The sequence below is a fragment of the Nyctereutes procyonoides genome, unplaced genomic scaffold, assembly GCF_905146905.1.
Source record: "Nyctereutes procyonoides isolate TBG_1078 unplaced genomic scaffold, NYPRO_anot_genome, whole genome shotgun sequence".
Classification (NCBI taxonomy): Eukaryota; Metazoa; Chordata; class Mammalia; order Carnivora; family Canidae; genus Nyctereutes; species Nyctereutes procyonoides.
Window position 1 is genome coordinate 25,976,461 of NW_026575046.1, and position 11,512 is coordinate 25,987,972.

General features: G+C 40.6%; 1 protein-coding gene across 2 annotated transcripts; it reads right to left on the bottom strand.

Moving 5' to 3' along the window:
* Positions 1-1,106: 1,106 nt before the first annotated feature.
* MOCS2 (molybdenum cofactor synthesis 2) lies at positions 1,107-10,582 on the bottom strand. Of its 2 annotated transcripts, none has more exons than XM_055324999.1 (6): positions 10,476-10,582; positions 7,580-7,724; positions 4,862-4,989; positions 4,150-4,300; positions 3,179-3,302; positions 1,107-1,225 (listed from the first exon to the last, which is right to left on the bottom strand). In XM_055324999.1, exons 2-6 carry the CDS (start codon positions 7,675-7,677, stop codon positions 1,160-1,162), a joined length of 567 nt encoding a protein of 188 aa, XP_055180974.1. In that variant the 5' UTR covers positions 7,678-7,724; positions 10,476-10,582; the 3' UTR covers positions 1,107-1,159. The 2 variants fall into 2 exon arrangements, with proteins under 2 accessions (XP_055180974.1, XP_055180973.1); XM_055324998.1 differs by lacking the exon at positions 10,476-10,582 and adding an exon at positions 9,160-9,281.
* Between the last annotated feature and the right edge of the window lie 930 nt (positions 10,583-11,512).

Consider the following 11,512-nt stretch of genomic DNA (forward strand, 5'->3'; position numbering starts at 1 on the left):
ACAACTACATGTGTTTAGGTGTATTTAATTGGGGGCACAATTCTTAACACCAACTCACTTTTCAGTGCATGGTGGTAGCTAAGGCATTGCCCTGACCTCAGGAAGTCCATAGTCTAAAAGAAACTCGTAGATATGGTATATCAGGTAGCATAAAGGTCCACAGCAAGACAGAAAGCAGAGTAAGGGAACAGGATTCCAGTTTGAAATAGGATAGTCAGAGAAGGCTCTCTGAGGAGATAACATTTAACTGGGGGTTGGAATAAAGTGGGGAAGTAGACTGGGAATATCTGGAGGAAGAGCATTCCAGATAAAGGTACAAGTAAGGACCCTATGACAAAATAAACTTGTTACACACCAGCCACAGCAAAGAGGGTTCGGGGGTGGGGTGGGGGCTGGAGCCCAATCACAGACTGAAGGCCACAGTGAGGACAGTGGGTTCTAGGATGGAATTAGCTCTCAGAAGGCTCCAAGGAGGATGAAGTGACCTCAGTGGGAGATAGAAGAATGGCAGCAGGGGGGACTGTCAGCAGGCCACATCAGCAGTCCAAGAGCAGTGGAGTGGAGACCCAGCAGCAGAAAACGGAAGTAGCAGCTGGATTCAGACATCAAATCTGTTTTCAAATTCTCCATTAAGTTCATTCAGGGATCTGAGGTCAAGACTCAAAGTACTGACTTCTTGACCACTATTCCTCACAACAAACTGAAATATATTGTGACTCCAATATCATTACCAAAGGATTAAAATATTCACAAAATCACAAAATACTTCACTCATTGACCATCTACTATTACTTAAAAAAAATCCTTTTCATTTTGCTTACTGAAAAATACTTAAAATATAAATAATCTGAATTTCCTACTTCATGGCATAGTATGTCTACCACAGGCATCTTTCCTCACATTTAAATTACAATTCCGTTTTTTCCTTAAATTACACTTCTGTTTTTTTCCTTACAGCGTTTCCTGTATCTCTGGTTCCTGCAAAAACCCTCATCCCAGACACCCACTTATTTTTTTTCTCCCTTTTGTCCCACTGGTGTAACATAAGAAGACATTGTGCTTCAGTAAACTATCTTAACTTCTAGAGAAGAAAAATCAAAATGTGATAAAGGCAGTTGTTCACCAAATTTAATTTTAGTACTCTTAAAAAATGTGTGACTTAATCAGTTGCCCAAAAACATTCTTTGTTTCTTTTCCAAGATGATGATGATTCTTCATACATTTCCTGAAAAACAGAACCATAACAGGTTCAAAACAGAGTGGCTTAATAAATTCAACTACATCTGAAGAATTCAGGTAAATGAGTATCACGTCTATTTAAATCTGTTACTCTTCTAACAATCCAACACTGAAAGTAGAAAAATAAATAAATATGTTCCCTATACTTAAGGACTTCCAATCATGTGGGAGAAACAATAGACAAGACTTAACAAGACAAGGCACAACCAAAGAATAGAATAAACAATTCCATCTGGGACCATGTCAGGGGAAAGCCTGAGCAAGGTCATGCAAGGAGGATGGAACCTCTTTAGTTTTAAGCATTTTTTTTCTTTCCAAACACATCTACTACTTCAACATTTCTAAATATGCCTTTTTCTGTATATTAAGGCTATCATTTTGTCCCAAATTCAAAAATCTTATATTTACTCATTTCCATAGGCAGAAGGCGGATTTACACTAAGTGTGAAATTAAGTGACCACACACCTAATTCCTAACTAGGTTTGGGCTGCACCCTAGTGACAACTGCTCTGTGAGTGTGGGCCCATCCACCTGCCTACATCTTGCCTAGATCACCAATGATCTCAAAGTACAGATGGGACTAGAACTCACAAAAATTTAGATAATTCTTGGAAGGGAGGGGAATAAAAATGTATTGTTCTTTCTTCTCACTCTCCTATCAGATTCTATTTCTGAGGGACAGAAATCCAAATTTGACTTTCCTCTGAACACCTGTACACACTTCTCAACCTCCTCAGGCAGAAAAGTAAAACAGAAAGCTCAGCTAGCTCTCAAAGTGTAAAAATGAGAGAATGTCCCAGCTCCTGCTCACTCCCTTATCCTGGGCACCTACCTTCTTCATCTGCTATCAGCTAGCTAGCCTTTCCTCCTCCCTGATAAAGAAAGTTACCTCTGCTGCACAGGCTCACAACTCAATGTAGGATGCCCTCCATACCTCACTCTAGTCAGGAAACTGCCTCAGGTAGTCCATCAACATTGTGGCAGCTCTGTTCATAGCAAAGCCACCATCTATCTGAGCTTCACTAAGGCAGTTTTCTCTCAGATACCCTAAATTCGAATCCCAAAGTATACCCTTCTACGAAAGGGTTTCATTTTTTATTCAGAAAACACGGTCCCTGAATTTCACAAGCCCTTTGTTAGAGTCCCATTTGCTTATCTCCACTACTGGCTGAGGTGGTAGGCTCCTGGGAAAGACTCACCTTCTGGTCCTCTGCTCTGGCCTTCTAATCTGAGCAGTTAATTCAATTCATTCCTCAGTTTTGCTACCAGCCAAAATGCTGTGGGTAATTCTAGACTCTTGAGTGTGATCACAAGTTTGAGAATTCAGAACAATCCCACTGTTGTTGGAAGAAATTAGGGAGTGGGGTCTTCTCATCCCTTCAGAATGTCCTCTTTAACCAGAGATTTGCTCATTTGACAGATGTATTGGCAGAAAATGAGTTAAAATTTCCTATTTATATTTTAATATCCATTCACTATGCATTTTCTTAGAAGAGGCAATACCCCACCCTTTTCTTTTCCTAAAAAGAAATTCTAGAATGTTCTTTGCTGTTTTGCCTTGAAAAATATTTTTAAGCTATTGCCTAAATAGCCATGCATTATTCCCAGTCAGCAAAAGAAATTCAAGGGAATTCTAATCCAAAGAAAATGAATTCATACATGAACCAATGGAACAGTCCAGACCAGGAGATCTAGTTGTTACCATCTAGTGAGGCCTAATTTGTGCCATGCATTCTTTGAAGCATGTTCTTTTCAGGTTTAGCAAACCTTGGAAAGGAGACATTACATAAACAGCTTATTTCACAGATAAAAAGAACATGATTCTATACAGTCAGGGAAGACCCATGAATACAAGTTCTATACGTAACCTTACTCCTTATCTTTTAAAAATCTATGAGAAAAATCACGTTCAAATGGCAACATTAGATGTTCTCTTACCTTTTTCCATATGGGCACCTTGGCTTTTAAAGTATCAATGGCATAGCTCACAGCCTGGAGGGATGAGGCTCTATGGACCGAGGACACAGCAATGATAACACTCGCTTCTGATACTGGAACTAAGCTTTAACAAAATGAAGAAAACAAAATGCCATCTCTTTTGAATCTAGTTAAGTAATCTACTGAACAGATGAAAAAAAAAATCCAGTAAAGAATTCTTACAACATTCAGTTCTGTTTTTACATAAATTTCCAGATTAGTTAAAAAAAAAAAAACAGTAATTTATCCCAACTGCATTCAGCAGAGGGGATGCTGAGGTTGTAGCTACTTTGTTAGCACTGACCCACTAGACCAGTCTGATGGGCACTGAGAAAAAGGCCTACTGATTCTGATTCAAACAAGGCACAGTGCCAGGTAATACCCAGAGACACAAACTTACTGCATGATGAGTATAATGCAGATTTTAAAATATCAAACAGAAATAAATATAAAATAATTGATAAAATTATGATTAATGATAAAATAACAAACTAATGGAATATAACAGAGATGGAGCCTCAATTGTTAGGTTCTTTTTGAAGCCCGGAACTCCACTCTTTTTAGCAGTATGAAAAGGCAAACTAATTTAATAACCTTTAAAGGCATTTACGTTAAAAAAAAAAAAATCTACTAACAGACTTGTCATACAAACTGAGTCCAGACTATGAAACAATTCTTAAAAAGCCTTAAGGACTTTAGCACTTTAGCACTGCTGTCTGTTTACATTTGGACTTTTTTACAGCATCAGCCACTCTCCAAATGTTACAATGCAACACACAGCCCTAGAGGCACCCAGTGTTTCCACTCTGGGCCAGAATAATTCACAAACCTTCCTTGCTTGGTAATATAGGATTGCTATGGAAGGTTCTAGAATCAGTACAAAGATGGGAAACAGCAGCAATTAACTTTTAAATTGCTAAAGAAAATCATACCCAAGTCTATGAAACACTGCTATGTGTTTGACTGGCCATTTCTGCCTAATGTCACTACAGATCTTTCTGATCTCATTTTCTGCCATCGGTAGATATGCTTCATATTCTAAACTAATGACTTTTTTCCCTTCAAAGTTGTTTCTTGTAGTCCCTAAAAAAGAAAACAGAAAGAAAAAGAAAAATATTACAATAAGGTTTTTCCTTACAATAGAAGTAACATAAGAATAGAAAAGAGGATTATTTTTGAATAGACAAGAACATAACAATTTGTCTAAAAATTGCTATCAAACTTTCTCAAAACAAAAACTTGGTTAGAAAAATAAAAAATAATTATCACAAAGATAAGGAAATAAAATGACACTGATTAGGCAAGTATACCAAAAATATTCAATGGACAAACCAGGTAGGGAAACATGCTCCTAGGATTATCATTAAGTTAGTATCATCACCATATTTCCCCTCAATATTTGGAAAATACAGAATTCTCCCTGCTAATAATGACTTTTAATCCTGCCCTTCAAAGCCTTTAACATATGCTAATTTGAAGATTACTAAAACAAAATAAGAACTAAAAAAATTTCTACCCACCACCATGGGTAATCTTGGCTTACTGTTCTCAGTATCTTAAAATCCTATATTAACACTGAACATGGGAAACACTAATTTTTCCTGTCTTGTGCAGTCTACAGATGCTGTGAAAATGACAACTCACCTACAAATAGGGAGACTGCACCACAGAGTGGAGAAATCACCAACTGTGAGACTTCATCTACGGAGAGTTTCTCAGGAGTGAATTTTATTATATCTTTAGGTTTCTCTTCAATTTCATTCTGATCTTTCCTAGAAGATAATAATAAACCTTAACAATAGTACTATAGGCAAACACCCAAAGTACAGATTATGTTTCAATTTCTGTTTTTTGTACATTAGACCTGAGAGAATGATAAAAATAAGCAGGTGTAAAATTTTAGCAAAACTCAGCATATTTGTAAATATCCCTAATGAATCAAACAGGATATAAAGAGAAATTTACCATTAACATGATCACTTAAAATATAATCTATCTCATATGCCACTTTATGCCAAATTTTTGAACTGCTGCTCTTATCTTCCAGCATGATATGGGTCAGACATCAAAATCTCCATGCACATTACCTCTAACCACTTCATGTCCATGCACCAAACCTAGGAACTGCCTTTTTCTTTATCCAAAAAGGAGAGAGGGAGAACAGAAACCATGGTGACTCCACAGGAACTGGGCTTATTTCATACTGGACATAATCCCAGTTAAGTGAGGAAATAAGAAAATGAACGGTGTGCCTACCACCAGATGCCATACAAAGCCCTTTGCCTTGCACTTCTCATTTCCTTCATCATGCATCTATTATTATATACTCACTAAGAGAACAACCCCATGCACTAGACAAGGACCAGGGAACAAAAAAATCTAGCTCCTGCCCTCAGGGTACCTACACAGGAATGGGAGAAGCAAAGCAATAAAGAAAAATTATAAATAGGAGTAATTATCAAAATAAACAGCGTTCAGAGACAGAGCATGGGTGCTAGGGGAGGGGTTGTATAAGAGGCTCAGGGAACACCTGTCTCAAGAGATAGTATTTAGAGGTGAGAACTGAAAGATAAAAGAGCAGTACTGAAAAAAAACAAAACAAAAAAAAAAAAAAAAAACAGGGGAACAGGCCTGTGATCTCTGGCACAGAGGGAATAGCAAATAGAAAGCCTCTGGGACAGGAAAGACAGAAGTGTGCTCCAGAACCTACAGGGAGGCTGGAACTCAGGGCTCGAGGGAGAAAACAGATGGACTGAGACTGGGCACGCAGGTTGGACCGAGCAGGATGAGGAGTCTGTATATAATCATAAATCCTGCAAGATTTCATTCACATTGAAAGACAAGAGAAAGAAGGCTCAGAGCAGTTAAGGACTCATCCAAGGTGATTCCAATCCAACGTTCTCTTCCCTATGCTTCCAGCTACTAAAAAGAAAGAAAAGCATAAATATTCACATTGCACCAGATTATAGGATGTTTCAATCTTCTGTACACACCACCTGAGTTTCTTATAATAACAGGTAATCCAAATGTGGTCTATGGTTTATGAACTTCAAACCATACCAAATTCCACAACTTGATTCTATAAGGACATGGATTCTAAAACCACGTTACAAATCCTGTCAAACACTAACAATACATAACGCAGTTGAGTAATCTTCCTAATCTTTCCAAAGAACACCTTTAATCCTCTCTCTCTCTCTCTCTCTCTCTCTCTCTCTCTCTCTCTCACACACACACACACACACACACACCTTTAATGGTAGCATACTATTTTCTGAATAAATTCCAAACTCAAAAAAATGGCCTTTTTCTAAAATCATGGTGATGATATGGTCACCAGTTTTCCAGTAAAACTGAGATACGTATCTAAAAGAAACACTTATTTCCAAATTGTAGGACTAACAAAGATCCAGTATTTATCAGTATGATGGGCAATTTGCTTCTCAATATATATTCTTTACTTTTGGGGCCACTGCCCTCCAGCAGACTAGAGAAAAAAAAACAAGTGAAAAAAACAAACTGGCAACCTTATATGTTCCTTTCTTCAATGAAACCAAGGTTTTATCATTGAGTATAGTATTTACTCTTGATTTGGGAGAAAAGCCCTATAACATTAAGAAAGTTTTCGTTCATTCTTAAAAAAAAAAAAAAGTTTTCGTTCATTCTTAACTTTTCAATTAGGGATAATAATTAATTTCTACATGATATGTTGTTCAGTTGACAGTAAATTAAGCCTTATTCTATCTCTCCAGACTATACCAAGAGATACCCTTAGATAAAAACTATGCTGTTTGGGAAGATGTCATGGATCCCAGAGCTACCTATTTCTTCATACCTGGAAAATGGTAACTTTCTTGTTAGGCACAGTGATCTTTTTTACTTCCTGGCTGTGTAATTTTTCTATATTTCTCTGTGCCCAGGAGAGCTTTTATCCTGTATTAACAAACATATTTGTGAGAAAGTACAGAGAATCCAATAATCTGAATTCAAACATTGGCTCTGCCACTTATTAGCTGTGTGATCATAAACAAGTCTTTTCTCGAATTTGTTTTCCTTTCTGCAAAATAGGAATATTAATACTCCAGCATTCAGCACTATGACTGACACAAAATAAAATTTCAATAAATCATTTTAAGTGGAGAGAATGAACATGTCAAACTGACATAAAACTAAACTGCTTACAAGAGAACAGAAGTAGAGGTAATACGCAGATACGTGTTAAGTGTGTCTGCATCAATTCTTCTATTATAGCAATAACTACTGGTGCAGACTTACAAAAAGCATATACTTAAAGCAAATCATACACAACTTGTCACCTATGTGATCCACTTCCACAAAATTAAGAAAATATACCTCACACACCTAAATGGCTCCAGAGCACTACCCTCCACTAATGGGGGGGATGATGGCAATTTCATCTCCTGACTGAAGGTGGAGGAGCTGATCTCCAAGCTCGACATATTCTTGACGGACGGCAAATATCACCTGATTTCTGACATCAGCCAATCTAAAGGGGAAAAAGTATAATTAGAAGTATCAATGTTGTGTTTAGACCTCAAATCTCTTCAGCTACAACTAAAAATACATTAAATATTACATTACTTCATGAAGTGCCATCTGCAAAGTTACTAATTAAACCAACTTATATTATGCAGAGAAAATACATATCCCCTGAAGAACATATTTATTCACCACAAAGAACACAGTAAACTGCTAACAACTCTTTAATAAGATTTATGTTTGGGGATTTAAACAAACAACTCTCCCATCCTAAAAAAAAAAAAAAAAAGTCTAGACTATGCAATATTCAGATTGGGTCAAGAAAAAGAGAACGGGGGGGAGAGAGAGAGAGAGAGAGAGAGAGAGAGAGAGAGAGAGAGAGAAAGAGAAATTTCCTAATCAGTACATGCCCTCCCCAGGAAGTCTTCTCAGCCTACAACCAAACTAAGTATATCTCAGAATTTTCCCACAAGACCAGGTGTTTCCCAATAGGTAAAAGGTTAAAAATAAAGCAGGACAGAGCCCCCACCTTATTTCATGGATTATCAGGGTACTTTAAGAGCAACTCAAAGGGGCAGCTGGTTGGCTCAGTCCATTAACCACTCGACTGACTCTTAATTTCCACTCAGGTCATGATATCAGGGTTGTGAGATCCAGCTTCAAATCAGGCTCCATGATGAGCACAGAACCTGCTTAAGATTCTCTTTCCCTCTCTTTCTGCCCTTCCCCACACTCACTCTCTCTTAAAAAAAAAAAAAAAAAAAGCTTAAAACATATGAAATCAAGAAATAGTTTTCCCTTTAAACCAACACTGTGGAGTATCTTTTATGATGCACTAAGACTTCCAAATCTATACTGAGTTAAGTGACACAATTAATATTCCTGGAACCCCTTCAAATAAGTCATAATTATACCTTGTTGCAAAAAGGTCTTGAGGTAGGAACAGTAGCAGCAAATTAAAGATTTTCAAGAACCAGAAAAAATCAAATATTATGAAAACTCAATTCAGCAGTAGTAGCTAAGGTTTGTGAGCTTTCATTTTTCTGTTAATCTTAGAAATTCCTAGTTTGAGTTCTCTAAAGAAGGGGCAGAACATAAAATTTAAAGGACAGGTCTTCAACCTAATTTATAACAATTTCATTTAATGTTATAAAAATGTGGAACCCACATTTTCAGTATTTTGTAAATTATAAAAGCAAATACAACCATGTCCCTTTGACAGTATTCCAGCTCACTGTAGTTTTTCTTAGTAAAATATCTTTAGCCTTCTTTAGGACATTGTGTATTTTTAGACACCAGAATTTATTAGTTCCAGAAAAATGTCTGACCCTTTTTGACATTAAGCACGGAAATAAAAATCAGCTTTTTTTCCTCTAATCATTTCCACACTTTTCAATGTTTAAAAAGTGTTAATCATATGCATTCTACAAAATTTTAACTACCCAGGATGTCGTGCTTCTATCTCATTCCACAGCTGCAATGCTTTTATTTCTTGTGGAACAGAAATGGTCTCGGAGCGAATCCCTGCTATTTCAGCACTTTTTGCAAAATACAACACTTCAACCTGAAAAGGAGAGAAAATGCCTTTAACGATAACAGTAATAGACCTTATCTGTCTGGGTGGGCTCTCTTTCTTTCCAATTACTTTTTATTTATTTTTGTGAAAGATTTTATTTATTTATTCATGAGACACGCAGAGAGAGAGAGGCAGAGACACACAGAGGGAGAAGCAGGCTCCCCCTGGGGACCCCGATGCTGGACTCCATCCTGGGACTCCAGGGTCAGGGCCCTGAGCCCAAGGCAGGTGCTCCACCACTGAGCCACTGCAGGCGTCCTTCTTTCCAATTACTTTAATCAAAGGCAAATTTTATGAGTTAGAGATAATTAAATCACCCACAAAAAGTCGGTATAACTGCAAGTTCAAATTTTGAAAGCTCTTTGATTCGAGCACAATTCAGACTGATCTCCAAGCCTGCCACAACAGAACCTTAACGGTATCTTCTTAAGGACCACGAAGCTGTTCTTGACACAAAATGACAGCACCTTTTATAAACACTTAAGCAGGGAACTAATGTCTGAGTTCAGAGAGAAATTACACAAATACAATAACCAAAGAGAGAGAGAGAGAGGACACGTGTCTCACGGCTGTCACAGGACCTTTGATTCCTGTCCACATCACAAGGAACCCGGCTGCCGAGGACTCGGTTATGCAACATACGAACCCTAACGTTTGCAAAGGCAGGTGGGCTTGAGAACAGGTTCAACTGGTATTTCCTAGAACACACCTATTCCGTCAGCCTGGGACCTAAGAAATCCGGGCAGGTAAACTAACCCTCCTGTCACTCGCCGTGCAAATCATTCTCTACCAAACAGTCAAGGGGTCTGCACATAATCAAGAGTTTGCAAGCGTATCCAGGAAGCCCCTTTTCTTCACGGGGACTCGGGAGTTAAATGCATGGGCTTGGAAACGGTCTTTGCCAAAACGCAGAACCAGAGAAGCACCGGGGCGAGGGCGAGGGCGAGGGCGAGGGCGAGGGCGAGGGCGAGGGCGCCCTCCGAGGCCTTGGCGGCCGTCACCTCGGAGACCCCGAGCTCGCAGCGGGGCCCCGACCTCCTGGTTGGGGCAGCCCCCAAGGGCGACGCTGGGGGCGCCGGGCGCGGACGTAAGGCTCGACGAAAGTCGCCTCGGAGCAAGGCCGGGTCTGTGGAGCGGAGGAAAGGGGGGGCCGATGCGACCGCGAGGGCGCGCCGCCCTTACCTGACACCGCAACACCATCCCGCCGCGGCCCCCGCTCGGGTGTCCCGGCCGCGGAGGCGGAGCAAGGTCGGCGGAGTGCGCAGGCGCAGCCTCACGGCCTCTTCCGCCCGCTCCCTCACGGGGCCTGCGCAGAGCTGGCCCCGCCCCGCCGCGCTCCGCGCCGGGTGGCAGCTGCGGGGGCTACCGGCTGCGCGCCTGCTCCGCGCAGGGTTCAGGATCCCTTCGCGGGCGGGGCGCGGCGGGAGCTCCCGCTCTAGGTATCACGGGCTGCGGGGAGGCCTGGCCGCTCGCGCCCGCCTTCTTAGAGGCGAGGACGACGTGCGGGAGAGGGGACACCTGCCTGTCACCTGCGTTCGGCTCTGCCGCTTGCTCACCTGCAGGCTTGCCCTTGACGTCCCGTGTAGGGTCGACGTCCCTTAAAGGCCGAGCACCGGGCTTCTCAGAGTGTTCGCACGGTGTCAGATTTACAGTTTCCCGGTTTACTAGCTGCTCAGGAATTTGTCCGATTGCTAATCTATCCACCCAGCATTTCCAACTTTTTATGAACAAGAACTCTGTTTTAAGTTGCTTATAGGGATCCCTGGGTGGCGCAGGGGGTTAGCGCCTGCCTTTGGCCCGGGGCGCGATCCTGGAGACCCGGGATCGAGTCCCACGTCGGGCTCCCGGTGCATGGAGCCTGCTTCTCCCTCTGCCTGTGTCTCTGCTTCTCTCTCTCTCTCTCTCTCTCTCTCTCTCTGTGTGTGTGTGTGTGTGTGTGACTATCATAAATAAATAAAAAAAAATTAAAAAACAATTGCTTACACAGTTTTGTGGATATAAGCCAGGCACGCTTCCCCTTGGAACTCAATGCTGATTGGGAGACGGTCGTAAACCATAAATGTTAAGTCAGTGTACTAACATGCGATACTAGAGGCACATGTGACATTTCATGCAAGTGGTAAGGGAAAGGTGGCTGCTCCCCTGAGGAGTATAGGATGTCTTCATAGAAGCATGCTTGAGCTAAATCCGCTAGATTGAGGAGCAGTGGATGTCAGAGT